We start from the raw sequence: 22,226 nt of genomic DNA on the forward strand, positions 1-22,226 counted from the left end.
TGGTAGGTGGTAGCGAGTAGGGGGTGATGGGTGGCGGCGGCAACTGAGTGACGGGTGGGTGGTAGGTGATGGTGGTGGTTGTGGGTGGTGGTAGCAGGTGGTAGCAGGTGGGTGGCGGTGGTGGGTGGCTGGTGGGTGGTGAGTAGTGGTGGCAAGTAAGTGGCGGGTGGTGGTGGCGGACGGTGGATGGTAGTGGTGGGTGGTGGGTGGTGGTAGCGAGTGGGTGACAGGTGGGGGCGAGTGGTGGCAGGTGGTTGTGGAATGTGGGTGGTGGTGACGGAAGACGGTGGTGAAAAATGGTGGCGGGTGGTGGCTAGTGTTGGGTGATAAAAAAAAACAAAAAAAAAAACTCAAAACTCAAAATGGAAACACATTTTTTGTGTTTTCATTTTTTGGCTAAATTTATAAACTGAGACCACTGATTTATAAATCAAAAATTTTACCAAACAAGTTTTTATTTGAGTTTTTTAAATTTTTGTAAATATAAACAGAAAACTGAAAACGTAAAGTGTTACCAAACGGCACCTAGGTGTTACCAAACGGCACCTTAAAGTTTGACTATGCATGATTAATAAAATTTTGTTTTGATATTTTTTGCATTTATCTTTTTTTATTGATATTTTCATTTGTTTTGTACTCTAATTTTCATCAATAAAATTCTCATATTTAAAAAAAAAATGAATGAATAATAAAGTTGTTTGTTTTTTAATAGTTTAAATTTTTTAATTTAAGAGTGTTAATATTGCCCAACTTGTTTTCATCAATAAATACACTCATTTTCAACCTAATTTTCCATCCAAAGCAATATTTCTTAGCTTGTTCGTTATCGCAAATATCTCTCTCTCTCTCTCTCTCTCTCTCTCTCTCTCTCTCATTTGTTCATACCATACCAAACTCGTTTTCACCTATAAATACCCTCCTTATCAACCCACATTCTCCATCCAAAGCAATCAAACACACCACATTTCTTAGCTTGTTCATTACTCCAAAATCTCTCTCTCTCTCTCTCTCTCTCTCTCTCTCTCTCACACACACACACACACACACAACCCACAACATGATGTCCCTAAAGATGTTGTTCATGTTAGCTATACTCATGGCTCTAGCCATGACACTATCACCATCATCAGCTGAAGAAGAATTACCCCTCAACGACGAAGAAGACATTCAAACATCTGAAACTTACGACATTCCTTCACACCAAAGCCCAGAACCAATTTCGCTTCGTGGGACAAATCGATTTCTTGCCCAAAAACTGGTACGTGTCAACATTACATGCGATAAGTACCCTAGGGTTTGTCGTGCAAAGGGCAGCCCGGGGCGTGACTGCTGCAAGAAGAAGTGTGTAGATGTGAGGACCGATAGGCTCAACTGCGGCATGTGTGGGAAGAAGTGTAAGTACTCGGAGATTTGCTGCAAAGGCGCGTGCGTGAACCCGCGCAATAACAAGAAACACTGTGGAAGTTGCGACAACAAGTGCGACAAAGGAAGCTTATGTGTGTATGGAATGTGTAGCTATGCATAAAAACATATGATAACATAGAACATTTGTGTAGCTAGAATGTACTTTGTAGTACTATTGAAATTGTTTGTGTTTTCAAGGTTTAGGAACTTGTTGCGTGTGTAAGAGTAATAAAAGGCAAGCCATCAATACATGGAGGGCTTTGCCAATGTCTATTTATTCTTTAATATCGTGTGTGTAATTGTAACATTGATTATCATTGATTCAGTAAACGTGAATAGTTGAATTCTTAACCATTCTGTGTTCAAAATCATTCTAGAGCATCTCTCTCAATCTATTTGTCTCTTCATGTGAAGTGGGGCCACACATGAGAAAAGTGTTTGCTTTAGCTTTTGAATGAGTTAGTATTTAACATGCTAATAGAGCAGATAATAAATCATATGTTCAAATCTCACAATCTATTGAATAATTTAAAATTTGCACATGTTTAACGCGTTTATGAATTAGTCTTTTTTTTTATTTTGAACTTGTTTATGAAGTAGAGTCTATTCACACGTGGGGAAACATGTTAAAAATATAAATAATAAAATAATAATTTTTTTTTGTAACAATTGGCGATTTAATGATTTATTGTTCTTTAAAAAAGCAAAAAATCTACTTCTTAAAAATATTCACCTACTTCATCCAAAAAGTTCAATGAGTTGGCAATAGACTATTCAAAAAATCTACTTCTTAAAAATATTCACCTACTTCATCCAAAAAGTTCAATGAGTTGGCAATAGACTATTTTAGTTAAAACAAAAAAGTTAAGAAAAACGATATAGAAACTGGCTTTCTAAATCTATTTTTTAGATCCAATGGTGTGTAATTAATATTATTCGTTGATAATTATAGAAGATATAAGATGGAGTGTTGTCTGAGATATCTTAATTAATTGTCGTATCATTGAGTTTGAAAAATAGTGTTAGGTTTTATTTTTGGCAACTCCGTTTGATAAAACTCCTTTCAGTTGTATTTGTTTTCGCATCTTTTATTTCAGTAAGGGTATGAGTTTATTAGATGCAAATCTAATCCGAATCGTGCCTTTGTCAATTTCTATGGATCAAAATCGAGGTTGTAAGAGGATCAAGTTTTCCAGATTTTTCAACTTTTGTCGTCCCGCTCGAGCGGGAAAAGTGACGCTCGAGCGGGGATTGGAAGCTCACAGCATCTCTGCTTCGCTTGAAAAAGTACTAGATGGTGTGATTCTCCGCTCGAGCGTGGAAGCTTCCGCTCGAGCGTGAAGCCTATATGAATCACACAATTTTGTACCCTCTGCTCGAGCTGGAATTACCACGCTCGAGTGGACCGCGCGAACACAAATTCGTGGATTTCTATAAGGAATTGGTTTTCTTCCAAAAATAGGATTACTTTGAATTTCTATAAGGAATTGGTTTTCTTCCAGAACTAGGATTACTTTAGTTTTCTATAAGTAGTTGGGTTTCTCCCAAAACTTGGAAAAGTCCTCAAGATCTTCTTTTTGGATTCTAAGGTTTATATTTGGGGATATTTTTCTAGTTTTCTTTGATGTTTCATTGAGTATTCAACTCATGATTTAAGAAGCATACATTAAAGGTTTGTTTGTTTATTCTACACAAAAGAGAGAGTTATTCTTTGGTGGATTTTGAAGAATTCAAGCCTGAAGCTTTGGTGGATTCCAAAGTGGCTCATCATCAAGACAATTCCGAGGTAAAGATGGGGTTGGAAGAGGCACATAAAGGTTGGTTCAATTCGGGCGTGGATTCACTAGGTAATTGAGAGTATACATGTGTAATTCCTTTATATCTTCTTAGTGGATTGTTTTGTGGCTATTGCCCGTGATTTTTTATCACAATTGGATTTTTCCACGTAAAATCGTTGTGTCAATTTGTCTTGATTGTTTGATTGAGATTGTTTTTTACTGTTTAAAATTGATACATAATCACAAATCAACATCTAGGGAATTTCTAGATTTTTCAATTGGTATCAGAGCGGGTCATTCAATTTTTTTAAAAAATATATCTTTTAGAACGAGTTCTTGTTTGATTTGTGATATTAGATTCAATTCGTGAGGAAAATTCTATGGTTCGACCACCCCTACTTGACGGATCCAATTATTCTTTTTGAAAAATTCTGATGAGATCATTTTTGAAATCTATAGATGAAAAAATTTGACAATCTGTCATGAATGGGTGGACCGAACCAACAATTACCGTTGATGGAGTAACTTTTCCCAAACCAATTGAAAAATGGGACACAATTGATTACCAAAATAGTAGCTGAAATAGCAAAGATATCAATTCTCTCTTTTGTGCTGTCACACCTGAAGAGTTTAGTCGTATTTGTAATTGTGAAGTCGCAAAAGAGGCTTGAGATATCTTACAAACTATTCATGAGGGCACTCATTCTGTTAAACGCACAAAACTTCAAAGGCTCACGTCTAGTTTCGAAAACCTTTAAATGAAAGATAGGGAGACATTTGATGAATTTTATGCGAAGTTGAGTGACATTGTAAATTTCAGCTTCAATTTAGGTGAAAAAATACCAGAATCCAAAGTTGTGGGAAAAAATTTGAGATCCTTGCCCGATCGGTTCCAACCAAAAGTTACGGCTATTGAGAAGGCTCAAGATGTCGACAACCTGAAGCTGGATCAGTTGGTTGGAAATCTCCAAACTTATGAGGCACATAGGAATTTTAAAAAGAAAAAAAAAAGATATTGTTTTTAGTAGTGCTCATAGAGTTAGAGAGGATTCTGATGAGGATTGTGAGATAGATTCCAAGATTACGGCTGCTTTTGTTAAACAATTTAAAAAGTCTTTTTTGAAAAAGAATCATAATCTTTTGGAATCTACTCGTACCCATAAATCTAAAGGCAAAGATAAACTCAAAATTAATTCTATAGCCAAGAAGGAGAAAAGAAAGATACAAGGGAACTTTGAAAGAGTCCAATGCTATGAATGCCAAGGATTTGGCCACTTTACTTCAGAATGCCCCACTCGTTTGAAGAAGAAGAAAGCCCTCGCCATCACTTGGGATTGTGAATAAGAATCCGATGAAGATGAAAGTGACAATGAAGATCAAGGCGAAGAGGGACATAAACAATTCCTTACTTTCATGGTGGCTTCTGAAACTAAAGGACGAACAGAGTATCCGAAGAGCCTAATTGAGAATGCCACTGATGATGAATCTTCGGGAAGTGATGATGAAGAGCTTGAGCAAGCTTATGAAAAGTTGTATAAGGAATCTCTTAAGCTATCCAAATTGAATGACAAACTCACTATGAAGCTCACAGCATGTGAAAGTGAGAATGTCAAACTAAAGAAGGAGATTTTCGAGGCTAGGATTGAAGTCATCAAGATTTCTAATGATCGACAAGTTCTTTGTGCAAAACTCTTGACTTATGAAACAGAGAGGAATGAGCTACAACAACTCTATGCAACATATGAAGAAAAAATTGAAACTCTCGAGGTGTCTCATGTTGCTTTGGAAGAACTAATGATCAAGAAAGAGGAAAAACTCAAGTGTGCTATGGCTACCATTGGTCTTTGGAATAGAGGATCAAAGACTTTGGACAATATCATTGGGCTCAACAAATTTGTTCTGACAAGAGTAGCATTGGCTTTGGTGGTAAGAAAGAGCAAAAACAGAGTGCATCTACATCTCATGATATAAGAACTCAAGGAAAGGGAGAACAAAAAATTCAACATAAGGATGGACTTCTCAAACTTCCTAGAGTTGGTAAGGTAAAAGAAAAAAAGGTACACCCTGTTTTTATTTGTCATCATTGTGGTATGCATGGTCATATTCGCCCTTATTGTTATAAGTTGCATGAGAGAGTGTATTTGCCTAGACCTAGGAATAGGAAGTTAGAAACCATGTCGAGACAGGTTCCTATTGTAGGGGAAAGGAACCACAACATCAAGACACCATCCAAGAGCCGCAATTCTCACAATTTTGTTCATGCTAAAGCGGTTTGGGTGAGAAAACTTAATTTGTGCTAATTTGTTTATTCTTTTTAGTTTTTAAGTTTTTGTGTGTTTTTTTTAAGTCATTTAATGTGTACATGTTTGTTTTCTGTTTTGCTTTGGTTCAGAAAAAAAAAAAAATCCCAAATAGATTTTCTTAGTATGGTTTTGCAAGCTTGAAATTTTTGAGTAGTCCTTGGTGCATATTGGAATTGATGAGAATATCCATTACATGTTAATAATGTGTGCTTTCTATGGTCATTACTCGTTTTTGAGTGTGTGTTTTTTGATTAGTATGTCTCATTCTGTACATACTCTTGGATTAGCAAATTTTGGAGTCTTCTGTCTTAGTGATTATTTTTTTTATGGACTTCTGTCCTTGATCTTTTGCTTTTCTAGAGAAATTGACCTATACTAGCATATCATGTGTGATGTTGAGTCTCTTAACCACGTTCCATCTTTTTGCACCTCCACGGCTTTCCCCTCAATTCTTTGCAGTCCAGCCATGAGGAAAAGGCTACCTCAGAGTCACCAACCAGGCCATCCTTATTTTATCCATGCTTCTTTTGTTTGGTTTCCATACTCTTGAGCGTGTCAGCCACCAATGATTGTGCAAAAGAAAAAGAAAAAGAAAAAGAAAAAGAAAAAGAAAAAGAAAGAGAAGAAGAAAAAAATTATGCAAAAGAAAAAAAAAGAAAAAAAAAAGATTCATTGGTTGAGGGGGAGCCTCCGCCTTTACTCACCAAATACCCCTTGATTCCTAGGGGTTTGGCTTTCCTTTGTTGTGCTTAGATTCTCTTGACGGAGGTCCAACTTTCATATCACTACTAAGATTGAATCTAGTGTTTTTCGAACTCCAAGAGTCACGCACACACTTTTCTCATGGGATCTATACTTTTCACATAATGCATCACTTTCTTTCATGAGGAATTTTCTACAGACTGTGCACATTGTGTTTACTAGTAATTGTGTTTCTTAGATAATCTTGTGTGTTTTAAGGTATAAATCTGAAATTCCTTGCTTGCTCCACCATAGTTTTTTTTGTTGTTTTTCTTCTTAGTCACTGTTTTCAGTGTTTGTGGTTGCTTTTAGTGAGGGGGAGTTTGGTTCATCTTGATTTGGGTTGGTAAAGGAGTTTGGTTTATCATTGCAAGAGTTTGTCAGTATGAACACTTTGATATGTTTGGTAAGGGAGATTGGCTATAGTTGTTTTGCATGTTTCTATACACCGTTTGCTAATTATTTCCTTCTTGCATGTTCCCGGTATTTACATCGTCATATCATTGCTTGGGTTGGTTTATGATCTTGCTTTTTGTTGTTTGAGAGTTGTTTTTCATGAGTCTTAGTTTTCATCTATTCATGTTTTCCATCTCATGTTTCAAGATAATCGTGTCATATGTTTATTATTTTTTCATATACTCTTGTGGGACTAATAGTTGTTTTGGAGATTGTGGCACTAATAACTGTTTTGCAGATCATGACCTTGAAAAAGAAGTTGGCTTTTAATGGCTGTAATGGGTTGTGGTGTTTAGGATTTTATTTGTTAGGTGCGTTTTGTCACGGCATTACCAAATGGGGAGATTGTTAGGTTTTATTCTTGGCAACCCCGTTTGACAAAACTCCTTTCAGTTGTATTTGTTTTCGCACCTTTTATTTCAGTGAGGGTATGAGTTTATTAGATGTGAATCCAACCCGAATCGTGCGTTTGTCAATTTTCATGGATCAAAACCGAGGTTTTAAGAGGATCAAGTTTTCCAGATTTTCTAATTTTTGTCGTCCCGCTCGAGCGGGGATTACAAGCTCACAGCATCTCTGCTTTGCCTGAAAAAATACTGGATGGTGTGATTCTCCGCTCGAGCGTGGAAGCTTCCGCTCGAGCGTGAAGCCTATATGAATCACACAATTTTGAAGCCTCTGCTCGAGCGGGAATTACCACGCTCGAGCGGACCGCGCAAACACAGATTCGTGGATTTCTATAAGGAATTGGTTTTCTTCCAAAACTAGGATTACTTTGGATTTCTATAAAGAATTGGTTTTCTTCCAGAACTAGGATTATTTGGTTTTCTATAAGTAGTTGGGTTTCTCGCAAAACTTGGAAAAATCCTCCAGATCTTCTTTTTGGATTCTAAGGTTTATATCTGGGGATATTTTGCTAGTTTTCTTTGATGTTTCATTGAGTATTCAACTCATGGTTTAAGAAGCATACATCAAAGGTAGGTTTGTTTGTTTATTCTACACAAAAGAGAGAGTTATTCTTCAATGGATTCTGAAGAATTCGAGCCTGAAGCTTTGGTGGATTCTAAAGTGGCTCATGGTCAAGAAAATTCTGAGGTGAAGACGGGGTTGGAAGAGGTACATAAAGGTTGGTTCAGTTTGGGCGTGGATTCGCTAGGTAATTAAGAGTATACCTGTGTAATTCCTTTATATCTTCTTAATGGATTGTTTTGTGGCTGTTACTCGTGGTTTTTTTATCACAATTGGAGGTGTCCAATTGTGATTTTTCCACGTAAAATCGTTGTGTCGATTTGTCTTGATTGTTTGATTGAGATTGTTGTTTACTGCTTAAAATTGATACATAATCACAAATCAACATCTAGGGGATTTCTAGATTTTTCAAATAGTTCTTCTTTCTTTTTTTTCTTTTTTTACATGTTTTTGCATAAAAAACTAAAAACTTAATTAAAATAATTAAGGATCAAAATAATTACCAACTAATTTTCAAAACAACCCTAAGTTTCATCTTTCGGCTCGAAGGCCTGTGGGCTGGCTTCTGGGATTTTATTTGGTCCACATCCATATTTTGAGTGGGCTAAGCCTCGGCCTAAGTGTTAAAATACGGCTTGTTGTTCTGTGAAACGTGGCCTGATCGTCGGCCTGGCCCACGAGCCGGACATAAAATAGTAAAAACAAATATTAAAAAGACAAAAATTAAAAAGAGGCATGAATCGCGTCCATCGAGCTTAGACTATTGCTTAGACTACTAGCCTGTCTAGGGCAAGCTCATTGGGCAAGGTTTGACCTTGGACTGGCCCAGTTTAAATAGGGCAGTGGTGCTTAAATTCAAATAATGTTGTTTAATAGGTAATAAAAAAATGTTATATAAGTCTATTTTTTAAATTTAATGATGTATTAAGAAAATAATTGAATCTAATTTTTTAATTTAAATAGCAATGCTCTATATAATAATACCTCACAACTTTCTAGAAAAATGTCATTATGGAAATGTGGGGTCGTAATATGTACCATATGTAAATTATTACAAACTTCAGTAATATAAATATCGTAATTTAATTCTATAGAAGTCATAATTATAAATAAATAAATAAAACCTAACACAGTATAACAAAAAAAAATTGTTATATCTTAACCACAACAATATCATAATTAACATCACAGTAAGTAATAACTAATACTACAATGTATATAACAAAGATATAAAAGTCATAACTAACACACTACAAGAAAAGTGGGTTTATGAGACGGAACTATTTGCGACGGCATACTTGCCGTCTCAAAAAGTCACTTTTTGCGACGGTAGAAAATGCCGTCTCAAAAAAGCAAAGTATTTGCGACGGCCCCATTTGCCGTCTCAAAAAAGCAAAGCATTTGCGACGGCACAATTTGCCGTCTCAAAAAATGCGAGCATTTGTGACAGTATATAAAAATACCAAAAAAAATGTATTGAATTATTGTATTTTTGGTATTTAGTGAATTTTTAAAAGATTTTTTTACAATTTTTTAATTTTTAGTTGTATTTATGTTAGGTGTGTCTAAAAATTAAAAAAAATACTTAAAATATTAAAAAAATTCAGTAAAAACAATACAACACGGAAAACAAGAAAGTATAATTTTCTCAAAAGAGTTTTTGAAAAACTCTCTAACCTAGTATAGTGATTGTGGTTTTGAGACAACTTCATATATATACAATCACAAAATGGTTTGAATAAATTCTAGTACTTTTTTCTGTCGCAAAAAAAATTAAAAAAAAACAATGTCGTCTTACTCTTTTGATATAGCATTTCTCTTTTCATTCATTTTTTCATTTTCCTGTCTCTCTGTCTCTATCTCTCTCTCTTCTCTTTATCTCTTTCACTCATCACTCTTCTTTCTCTGTCTGTCTGTTTCTCTCTCATTTTCTCTCTGTGTCTCTCGCCTATCTCTCTTCTCTGTATCTCTCACATCTGTTTTCTCTCTCTGTCTCTCTCGCTCATCTCTCTTCTCTTTCATTTCTTCTCTCTCTCTCTCTTATCTTTCTATCTCTCTCTATCGTCCCATCCCCATACAAGGCTGGTTGCGGGGGAACCTGCGGCACTGGAGGAGGTGGAGGCGGAATTACATTTCGGCCGTTGGTCTGCTCGGCCTGAGTCGACGTAGCACTAGCGAACTGCTGTCTGGTTTGCCTCAACTCGCGGGCCAAACCTTCAACTAATCTTTCCAATCTGTCCATTCTGTCTTCGGGCTGATCCCGGCCAATCGGAGGTCTACCTCTCCTCATGATGCTATGAGTATGCAAAGTGTGACTTTAAAACAAATAAGCAAATAACCACATAGGCAAGTAGCAAATAAGTATATCAAGACAATGCACACGTCACTCAAACAATAAGTACCATGATGCAGCCCTAACATCTTTCTAGGGGAAATCCTATGCTCTTTAGGACTCAAGTGTGTGAATAGCGTATACCGAGGAACTTGTGCTCTGATACCATTCTGTCACGACCCCAAACCGCCCCTAGTAGTTTGGTGCCGTGATGGCCAGTAATCCGTAATTACCGAAGGCCAACTTTCCAAAAACTTAACACAATCAGAGTATAGATATAGGGGGCTCACAAATGCGGAAGCAATAAATCAAATGCAAGTGGTCCATAAGAGCTGTGCATAGATCAAATGAAATGTCATTCATCTTACAATTAAGTTCACAAGTTGAATACAGCAAGGTAAAAGACGGATTACATCTTGATCAAAAGGCTTCTCGAGCCGGCATATACAAAATACAGCTAATACAAGTCAAGAAGCATGATTTTCAAGATTTGCCGACATGCAAAGCAGGGCATCGCCGACGTAAATACAAAAGCAAAGCTGACACAAGTACGAATCCAAAACAAGCATCCAAAACGATCTAGGCGTCGCCGCCGTCCTGCTCATCACCTACATATATATAGAGGGGTGAGTACAAACACTCAGTGAATGGTACTAATAATAAAGGTTTTGCATGAATATAGCCGAGGTCCTTCAAAACGAAACACATCAAACTTTAGCAAGGCGAGGGATGAACCGTATTCATCAATCAAATATTACAAGTATCCAAAGATGTTTACTGACATAGGCAAAACAAGGGATGAACCGTATTCATCATCCAGTATCATAACATCGGCGAAGCAAGGGATGAACCGTATTCATCAGTCAAGTATCATAACATCGGCGAAGCAAGGGATGAACCGTATTCATCAGTCAAGTATCATAACATCGGCGAAGCAAGGGATGAACCGTATTCATCATTCAAGTATCATAACATCGGCGAAGCAAGGGATGAACCGTATTCATCATTCAAGTGGTACTGCGAAAGTTTAGAGTCCTCCAGTACAAGGGACTTGTGTTACTTAGGCTCGTAGCCTGGTTTAACAAGGACCGTATCCTTTTATACTTAGTACTGCGAAATTTTAGAGTCCTTCAGTACAAGGGACTTGTGTTACTTAGGCCCGTAGCCCGATTTAACAAGGACCGTATCCTTTTATACTTAGTACTGCGAAAGTTTAGAGTCCTCCAGCACAAGGGACTTTCCGAGGATAACAATCGAAACAAGGCTATTTATTCATGCTTAGCAAATACCCACGTCAAAACAAACAAAACGAGATTTATCAAAAGCAAGTGTAACATAGCTTTATTAGAAATACCACTCACCTAGTTCTTCAGGTGTAGACTCAAAGCAAATATCAAGGACCTACAATCACATGGCAAGTCACATTCTCAAAGCAAGCTCTATATACATGCAAATGATCTCGGCATTCTTGCCAGATCCAAGTCAAAGACAAAGCAAAACAAGCTGGAAGCTTAATTACTGCTCCCGTTTCATGAAAACACACTGGGTACCGTCCAGGACTATGCCGAGGTCCCGCTAAACAAAGTCAGGAAAGACCTGGGTTTTCCTTTGAAGAATACGAAGAACATGATCATTTGAAAGATGAATGCAAGATCAAAACTTGTTACAAAAATCTGAGTTTTCATGCCAAGAGTTCAAAATATAGACCTGGGTACCCATGCAAGAAAGTCATGCAAGAACAAACACAAAAACATGGTTTTCGTTCCAACTTTCGGATCAAAACGAGACTTTCCTCAAGAACACATGAAAACCATTTTCTCTTTCCAAAACTAACTTCAAAACGATGCATGACATGCAAAACGGATCCGATCATGCAATGCAGCTAGATAATCCATAACAACATTCAAAGTAGATCAAGAATCTTACCCCAAAGCTCGAATCTAACGGTTCAAGCCACGAAGATCAAGCTTGGAAGACTATTCTCACTCAAGAACTCCTCTAGAGCTTCTCTCTCTAAAAACAAAGATTGAGACCAAAAATGATTTGATTCAAGGTCTGCCGGCTGTCTTAACAATCAGCTCGGACACGTGGCGCTATCGGGTTGGTTCAGCTCAAAAAGGTGATTGATTGATAAGACAAGTCTCTGACAAAGCGTATGCAGCAAGCTCGGTACCACACATCGGCAATAAAGGACATCGGCTCAAATCAAGAATCCGGCAACAGGATAACAAGGACATCGGCTAGGGAGGACGATGCTTGACTAAGCTGTGCCACACCTTGGCCGGGGTGTGCCACATCTCAGCCTAGGCCATACCTGCCTGCGGGCAAGGTTCACTAAGTGCAAAACATCTCGGCAATGAATGCCCGAGGTGAAGATGGGGTTGAACAAGATCTTAAAACAAACCTAAGTACAAGGTTCAAAGGCGGACTAAGCTCAAGATGACCTCGGCTACGCACACGCACTAAGCAAGGAACAAAATCATGCAAGCAACTTTAAGCAAATCAAGGCAAGACAAAACCTTCAAATTAACATAACAAAGCAAGATCATGCAAGAATGTATGCAAGTATGACAAGAGTAAGGTGAGGGTTGTTACAATATCTTTTTCTTTTTCTTAGTTTTTTCATAATCCATCATTTGCCTTCGTTTTGGTCTGGATGATAATTGATATAATTTTTGTATTCCAAATAATTGATAATAGTTGATTTGGTGTGTTTCATATCACAATTCATGCCTGCATTGTACTTTCATTCTTACTTGTTTATGTACTTATCATTATAATTGTTGCTATTATTTGTTAAAAATTTAATGTCGCCACGGTTTTAACTAAAATTGGGACAGTATGGATCCTAATTTAAAATTGGACAAGTTAAGAGTGCTCTTATCAATCCTAGGAGTTCAATAGCATTATATTGCATGTATTAGACCCGACTTTAAGAGCACTATTAAAAGGGTTTCAGAACTTTTCAATATTTCTAAGGTTGTAAGAACTATTATGTGTGAAAATACGTACTTCTTCTAATTGTAAACCAATAACATTAAACTGAAAAAATAAAAAACATACCATTAAATAGTTGAATTCATGATTTCCAATCCATTAGCAAATATATTGAATATGTTAGGACTGTCTTAATGATGTTTTGTCAAATGTCTTCACTGTTTCTTTCTTGGAAAGTTCCAGGAAAAAGAAATTAAAAGAAAATGATAATCATCGTTGTTTTCTCTTTTCTTAGTACATGTGTTTTAGCCTAACTAGACTTGTGATGGTTGGAGTCCTAGTTGAATTAGAATTGAGCTAGTGGTCTCACCCAGTAGACTAGGTGCAGTATCTCGTATTATTTGTAAATATCCAAGTGGAGAAGGATTTAAAACTCATCAATGTCCATGAAGAGAAAGAATTTCATATTTATTAATCTATTGAGTAATCTACTATTATTTATTGGATATAATTATTATGCAAATTTCTTACACCTTATTCTCCAAAACTTTCCCCATTCAAAATTCTCACCCCCAATAAACTGGTGATTTTCTTGTGTTGGGTATTTTGACAATGTTGTGATTAAATTTGTCTGGTATTTTGCAACTTACAACACTCCTATCTAGTTTGTCTTTTTTTTTTTTTTTTTTGGGTGTGAAGATAGATGCTATATATTAATATTTCCGTGACTTTGAGCGTATGTGTAATTGATATATTGTTTTTTGATTTCTTGAATGGAACAAGGTTAATTGATGCATTTTTTTTTATTTTTCTGATGAGGAGGAACAATTGATTTTACTGCAGGGAGTAGCTGGGAGAGCTGGTAAATGTTCTTACAGAAGCTGAGTAATTTTTCCCTTCCTACTGCCCTTGTAAACTTTGCTACTCATTTCAAGGGAAAAAAAAAATAGAAAAAAAAGCTAAGTGTGCTTTTTCTTTTCTACTTATTTTTTATTTATAGGATTATAGAGGAAGGGAGGTAGCAGGATGGTTCTTTAAAGTGTCTCTGGTGTTTGATGTATAATTTCCCGAAGCTTGATGATACATAATCTTAAATCTGAAGCTGAACACAAGTCGATTATGTTGGGCCACCAGCGAACATGTTTATTGGATGATCGCAAAGTTAAACTTGTCCGGAACTTTTGACTCATTTTACTTGTGTATATTTTGTGATGAGGCCTCTCAGAAAGCATTGAGGTAGAAGATCAACAGAGAGCTATTAATTTGGATAAATTGTGGCAACTTCATATTCTTCTACTTGTAACTTAGATAAATTTTGGAAGAAAACTAAGGGTTGAATATTTTGTAACCAATTTTCATAGTACAGATTTGTATTGTGGTGATGAAACATTCGACCCTCCTTCAAGCTTGCATGTGAATTGAATATGTGAGATTGTGTTTATTTTTTTCATTTCTTTTATATTTTTAAATTTTATCGGAGGATAATTATGGAACATTATGTAGTGGGATAATTTTGTTGATGTGTAAAAGTGCCGTCGCAAGAAGTATTAAAAAAATAATAAAATTTCTATTTTAAATAATAAAATTTCTATTTTTTGCTACAGTTTAGTGTCGTCGCAAAAAGTAAACCCTATAACAAATTCAATAAAAATAATAAATTTTTCTATTATTATAGGGTTTACTTTTTGCGACGACACTAAACTGTAGCAAAAAATAGAAATTTTATTATTTAAAATAGAAATTTTATTATTTTTTTAATACTTCTTGCGACGGCATTACACTGTCGCAAAAAATAAAAATTTTCATATTTTTAATACTTTTTACGACGGCACCATACCGTTGCAAAAACAGTGTTTTTGCCATTGCAAAAAAAAGACTATTAGCGACGGTATTTGTTGCCGTCTCAAATAACATTTTTAGCGACGGTAAAATAGTGCCGTCACAAAAAAGTCAAGAAATTTCAAATATTATTGGCGACTGCACAGTGCCGTCGCAAAAGACAAAAAATGTCGTCGCAAAAGTGCCGTCGCAAAAACTCTTTTGCAACCCCTACATTTGCGACCCCCTCTTGCTATCGCAAAAAGTCATTTTGCGTCGCAAAAAGTCATTTTGCGACGGCATTAGGAGTATTAGCGACGGTATTTTACCGTCGTAAAAAGTCAATTTTTTTGTAGTGACATCCTAATAGATCATAAGAAATAGAAACTTTAAACTTTTCATTTGGACCAATCCATATGGGGCTTTACTCTATTTTTGGATCTCTTGCTAGTATATTGGTGAGATTAGTCTTCCAGATTACACTACAAGAATTTACACATTTGGCGACCAAAATTTGCGGCCAAAACAAATTTAGTCGCCAAAAAATAGTCCTTTTGGCAACAAATTTTTTTTAGTCGCCAAAAAATAGTCCTTTTGGCTACCATTTTCATTTAGTCAATATACATTATTTTTTGATGACCAAAAAAAATTTAGTCGCAAAATATATAGTTATAGGTGACTAAAAAACAATTAGTTGCCAAAAGTTAATATTTTACGCTACGAAATCTAAGTTTAGTCACAGAACAAGCTGATTTGCCGACAAAAATATAGTTTAGTCGCCAAAAGATACTTTTGGCTACCAATATATGTAACGCCCTCAAAATTAACCCATTATATATATCATTGACATTCATTATTTAAAGAAGACAATCTATTAATTCATTCATCAGAGTATTACAAAATAAAGCATTACATGTATCATCGAATAAAATGCCCTACAGGCTTATATCTTTCCAAGCCAACACTTGGATACAAAAATATGAGTTCTAACTCAATACAAGAAAAGCCCTAGGCTTGAATGTTTACATGTACTAACAATTTAAGAAGTCTTCTTCAATCCAGAAGCCAAACCCTCCCAAGCTAATTCCTTGGAGGTAGTTTATCACCTGAACCTGAAAATGATGTTCCCATAAAGGGTGAGCCACAGCCCAGTAGAAATATACTAAACCACATATGAGCAATGAATAAAGCAATAGCATTCAACAGATGGTTAACCAAGACAATCAATTACTTTATTTTACAGTCTTATGACACTATTGTCTAAGATACGTTTTACTTTCCAATTTTATCAACATGGCTCAGAACCTGGCCAAACTTACAACAATGAATCACATATATCATATTCACATCCTTCCAATATCAACAAACAAATGAGACTCAAGCTCAAATCAAACACTTCATACTTCCAGATTGATACACATTTTAGTGCTGTATCAATAAAACACTTCTATATAAATAAGCACACATAAAAGTGATGCTAATGGAGTCCATCCCCTATCTCCTCCCAAACAAAATCCGGTTTAGAGGTCCATCCCCTATCTTCCCCTAAACCGTGGAGTACATCCCCTATCTCCTCCCACACACAAACAATGTATGCAAATGCAATGCTCAATCAATACACGTATTTTCTGTATCAATGCCACAGTCAAAATTAATGACTTAACCAATGTGATTAGTTCCAGTTATTCCTAATCCACATGCAATGTCTACAACAATCATGACTATCCTCCACCGATAGCCCAAAACAGTTATTTCTAAACTGAAAATAACTATGTCCACAATTCAATAGACAAATGATTCAAATTATCCAATTATGCCATTTAATCAATGAATTCCCCAATTCCATGAATTTAACCATCTTTTCCCAATTCCATGAATTACTTATACAAATCAATTCAATAATTCAACTAAGGTTTTTCCCAAAATTTACCAAAGTATTTCCAACATATTAAAATACCAAAACTTAGAACATAACCTATAAAATGGAGTAGGAAATCCCTACCTCAAAGAAAACAACCCAAAAGGTGAAGAAAGAGATGAGTGCCCAAATACCAAAGTGCTCCAAATCGCCAAATGCTCAGATTAAATGGTAGCCCTTGCCTCACTCTATCTTTTATATGAAGGATCTAGGGTAGAAACACACCCTAAGTGGATCAAATCTAAGAAAGAAGGTGAGTAGGGAGAGAGAGAAGTCGGACCTAGGGTTTGGAATCAAAAGAAAATGAAAAAGACTGATCAAATCCCGCTGCTGTGTATATAAACTGGACAGGCTCGCTCGAGCGAAGACTTGGTCGCTCGAGCGACCAGACACAGAGAAACTACGCTCGAGCCAAGGAAGCCCTGCTCGAGCCAACAACTCAAATTCTCGCTCGAGCGAAAGAAAGCTCGGTCGAGCGAAGAACTCAAACCCTCAGGTCTGAACCCAGACACACGCTCGAGCGAAGAAACTATAGCTCGAGCGAAGGATGAACTAACTCGCTCGAGCGAAGAAAAGCTCGCTCGAGCCAAGAATGCACAGCTACAGGTCCAAATCAAACACTACCTCTCGCTCGAGCGAACAACCCCTCGCTCGAGCGAAGAACCAAAAACCTGGACAGCAACTCTTGGTTTCTAAACCCAACCAACCTGAAACAAACCTGCCCAACACATCCTATAATTCCAAAAGAGAAAATAAAGGACAACAACACCAATTATACAATGACAGAATCTACGGAACCTAAGTCCGGATACAATAATCAAATGGGAAAAGACCGGGGTCGCTATAACCTCCCCCCCTTCAAAGAATTTCGTCCCCGAAATTAAGCTTAAGTTTTTGAAAACAGATTTTTCTCAATTCCCAATGATATTATAAAACAATAATAGACAGCTTGACCCAATGCTGGTCACTTCATCTCTTTATCAAGAGGCATCTCACAACATATATTACACAACATATATCTCAATCTATATCATTATTATGCATTAATCCTTTCAATGTTAACAATTTCCATATCATATTCAATTGCATGATATATATAACACATCCAACAATGTAATCAACATATACAATGTTACACTAATCTTCTATAATGAAACAAGTTTCAAGATACACCCATTTACCAAAACATACTCAATGTTTTACAACTTAAGACATATGTAAAGCTCTTAAGTTCAACAATATAACAGAATCTAATTATAAGATTACAAATCAACAAACATGTCCGGATATTTCTCGCGAACTTCCAATTCACGTTCCCAAGTGGCTTCTTCCACTCCGTGGTGTTTCCACAAAACTTTGACCAAAAGGATGGTTTTGCCTCGCAAAACTTGATCCCGCCTATCCAAGACCCGAACCGGTCTCTCCTCATACGAAATATCCTCATCAACCACTAAATCGGTCCAATCCAACACATGTGATGGATCTGGCTCATACTTCCGAAGCATACTCACATGAAACACGTCATGTACTCCAGACAACTGCGGCGGCAAAGCTAAACGATAAGCAGCCTCGCCAATCCTCTCAAGGATCTCAAACGGACCAATGAATCGAGGGGACAACTTCCCACTCTTCCCAAACCTCATCAAACCCCGTTTAGGTGATATCTTCAGAAAGACATGATCACCCTCCACAAACACCAAAGGTCTCCTCCTACGGTCGGCATAAGATTTCTGACGACTCTGTGCTGTAACAAGCCTCTTACGGATAAGCTCAACTTTCTCCGTCGTTTCCCTCACCAACTCTGGACCCAACAGAGGTGCATCACCCACCTCGGCCCAACAAACAGGAGATCTACACGGTCGGCCATACAAGGCCTCAAATGGTGCCATACCGATACTAGACTGGAAACTGTTGTTGTAGGCAAACTCCACCAACGGTAAGTGCCTCTCCCACGACCCACTAAAGTCTAGAACACAACCCCGAAGCATATCTTCAAGTATCTGAATAGTACGCTCAGACTGTCCGTCAGTCTGAGGATGATAAACCGTGCTAAAGGTCAACTTAGTGCCTAAGGCACTCTGCAAACTCTGCCACAACCTGGCAGTAAAACGAGGATCTCTATCTGAGACGATCGTCATTGGGACCCCGTGCAATCTCACTATGTCCCGAATATACAAGTCGGCAAGATGATCCACCGTATCTCTCACGCGCATAGGGATAAAGTGCGCCGACTTAGTCAACCGGTCTACAACCACCCAAATAGCATCACTACCCCGCTGAGTCCTCGGAAGACCTACAACGAAGTCCATAGTGACATGCTCCCACTTCCACTCGGCAATAGGCAAGGGTTGCAACAAACCCGCTGGCCTCTGATGCTCAGCCTTCACTTGCTGGCAAGTAAGGCACTTAGATACGAAAGCTGCCACATCTCTCTTCATACCCCGCCACCAAAACTGGCGACTCAAATCCCGATACATCTTAGTGCCTCCCGGATGCACCGCAAGGCGTGAATGATGAAACTCTCGGAGTACCTCCTCTCGGCAAGACTCCGGCACAAACAGACGGTCACGGTATCTCACACTCAGGTCGAAAAATACCATCAAACCCTTCTCAACCTTCCCACCGGAAATCTTCTCACGGAGAGATTCTACCTCAAAGTCACCTCTCTGAGCCTCTAACACTCGAGTCACAAGTGAAGGCTGTGCAATAACAGAAAACAAAGCCGCAGCCTCAACGGATTCGCCCATAAGTAAATCAAACTCTCCAAGTGCACCCAACATCTCCCACTCTCGGATGGCTATGCTAGCTATGTCACTAATAGGTTTCCTGCTAAGGGCATCGGCCACCACATTGGCCTTTCCCGGATGATAATGCAACTCAAAGTCATAATCCTCTATAAATTCCATCCACCTTCTCTGCCTCAAGTTCAAGTCTTTCTGAGTAAACAAATACTTCAGACTCTTATGATCCGAGAACACCTCGAACCTCTCACCATAAAGATAATGCCTCCAAATCTTCAAGGCAAAAATCACAGCTGCTAACTCTAAATCATGTGTAGGGTAATTTTGCTCGTGAATTTTCAACTGACGTGAACCATAGGCAACTACTTTCCCTTCTTGCATTAACACACAACCCAGACCTTCTCGTGAGGCGTCACAATAGACTGCATAACCCAACCCTCTCTCTGGAATAATCAATACTGGAGCGGTAGTCAGTCTAACTTTCAACTCCTGAAACGACTTTTCACAAGTCTCACTCCATACAAATTTGACTCCCTTCCGAGTCAGTCTAGTCAACGGTAATGCTAACCTGGAGAAATCTTTCACAAACTGACGGTAATACCCAGCTAATCCCAGAAAACTGCGGATCTCAAATACACTCTTAGGCTGTGCCCAATCCTGCACTGCCTCTACCTTGGATGTATCAACAGACACTCCTTCACCAGATACCACATGGCCTAAGAATTTGACTTCCCTCAGCCAGAACTCACACTTCCCAAACTTGGCATACAGCCTATGGGCTCTAAGTAACTCAAGCACCACCCTCAAGTGTGCCTCGTGCTCCTCCTCAGAAGGCGAATAGATAAGGATGTCGTCCACAAAAACGACTACAAACCGATCCAAGAATTCCCGGAAAATCCGGTTCATCAAGTCCATAAAGACTGCCGGTGCATTGGTGAGCCCAAATGGCATCACCAAAAACTCATAATGGCCATACCGCGTACGGAATGCCGTCTTCGGAATATCCTCTTCCCTGACCCTCAACTGGTGGTAACCCGATCTCAAGTCTATCTTAGAGAAACAACGGGAACCCTTCAACTGGTCAAACAGGTCATCTATACGGGGCATAGGGTACTTATTCTTGACCGTAGCCCGATTCAACTTCCGATAATCTATACAAAGTCTCAAAGCACCATCTTTCTTTTTAACAAAGAGGGTCGGTGCTCCCCACGGCGAAACACTAGGGCGTATAAAACCCTTGTCTAGTAACTCCTGGAGTTGGATCTTCAACTCAACTAACTCAGCTGGGGCAAAACGGTAAGGTGCCATAGAAATCGGCGCCGTGCCGGGCACCAGGTCAATAGAGAACTCAGTCTCTCGATGCGGTGGCAAACCAACAAGATCCTCGGGAAAGACGTCCGAGTACTCACAAACCACCCTTGGCAACTCAATCTGAGTCTCAACATCCTCATTAATCGAAAGGTTAGCAAGTAGACCACTAAGCTCACTCCGTCCTCGTGGAACATACCCCGGTGGCAACACATCACCAACCCGGTCCCCCAGAAAATGAAAATACTCTCCGCTCACAGTACAACAAGTGACCCTCTGGCGGTAGCAATCAATAACTGCCCGGTATGACGATAACCAGTCCATACCCAAAATAACATCGAAACCTCTGATAGGCATAACGACAAAGGAAAATGGAATTCTATGATAATCAACCTCTATATCACAACCCCTAACACCTTGTTTCAAAATCAATTCACCCCCAAGAGGTGACACTACACATATAGGAGATGCTAACTGTGCTAACTCCAATTCCAAAACAGATGCAAATGCAGCAGACACAAAGGAATGAGATGCACCCGTATCAATCAAAACATTAGCAACCGAGTTGCAAAACAAGAAGGTACCTCTCACAACTGATGGAGTCGGTACAAGATCCTGCGCGGTAACAGCGTACACGCACCCAGACGACCTCTGATCAACCTGCTCAACCCTAGGAACATAAGATTGCTGCACCGACTGAGACGATGAAGCCCCCTGATTGGCCTTTGAGGCCTGACCCGACTGAGCTGGCTGTTGACCCTGAATCGGCCTCAAACCAGATGCACCAGGTGTGCCACCCAACTGTGGGCAATACCTCTTCATGTGCCCTGGCTGACCACACTGATAACACGAGAGTGGCTGACCTCTACCCTGACTCTGGCTCTGAGATCGAGCCGAAGATGATGCTGCTCTCTGCACTCCTCCCCTCTGAGGACAAACTGGAGACTTGTGGCCCAGCTGGCCACACTTGAAACAGGTAATGTCTCCCTGACTGCCTTTCCCCGAACTAGCACTCGGTACAGGAAAAGTCGATCTCGAAAAGCTACCCTGAGACTGCTGGGGATTAAAACCCTTTTGTCTCCTACCATCACTCTGACTATCCTGACTCCTCTTGGAGCCCTTCTGCCCTTCCTCCTCCTCCTGCATCATGATCTCCATATGGGCTGCAGCATCAACCATACGACCATAATCCCGAATCATAGTTCCCCCAACTCTCAGCTTGAGGCCATGCCTCAACTTCTTCTCAAACTCAATACAACGGCGTTCCTCAGACGCCACCAACTCAGGTGCAAACCTGGACAAACTAGTAAATGCAGCCTCAAATTCGGCCACTGAAGAACTCGCCTGCTTAAGCTGACAAAACTGGTCTCGCAGCTTCTCCCTGACTGCTGGAGATAAAAACTTCTCCTGGAAAGCATTCACAAAAGCCTCCCATGTACCTCCTATACGCCCCTTAGTAAACTTCCACCACTGACCTGCATCCCCCTTCAACTGGAAAGATGCCAAGGTCACTTTCAACCC

The 22,226-nt window shown here is 38.7% G+C and overlaps 1 protein-coding gene across 1 annotated transcript; it reads left to right on the forward strand.

The window, feature by feature from the left end:
* The first annotated feature begins 800 nt into the window (after window positions 1-800).
* LOC114285361 (stigma-specific STIG1-like protein 1) lies at window positions 801-1,755 on the forward strand. The gene has a single exon (XM_028228405.2). It carries the CDS (start codon window positions 1,058-1,060, stop codon window positions 1,523-1,525), a length of 468 nt encoding a protein of 155 aa, XP_028084206.2. The 5' UTR covers window positions 801-1,057; the 3' UTR covers window positions 1,526-1,755.
* Window positions 1,756-22,226: the final 20,471 nt, after the last annotated feature.

The sequence above is a fragment of the Camellia sinensis genome, chromosome 9, assembly GCF_055761805.1.
Source record: "Camellia sinensis isolate YWXY chromosome 9, ASM5576180v1, whole genome shotgun sequence".
Classification (NCBI taxonomy): domain Eukaryota; kingdom Viridiplantae; phylum Streptophyta; class Magnoliopsida; order Ericales; family Theaceae; genus Camellia; species Camellia sinensis.

What these genes read in the sequence shown, in the direction of transcription:
- LOC114285361 (XM_028228405.2), top strand. Translation starts at nt 1,058, where the DNA reads ATGATGTCCCTAAAGATGTTGTTCATGTTAGCTATACTCATGGCTCTA.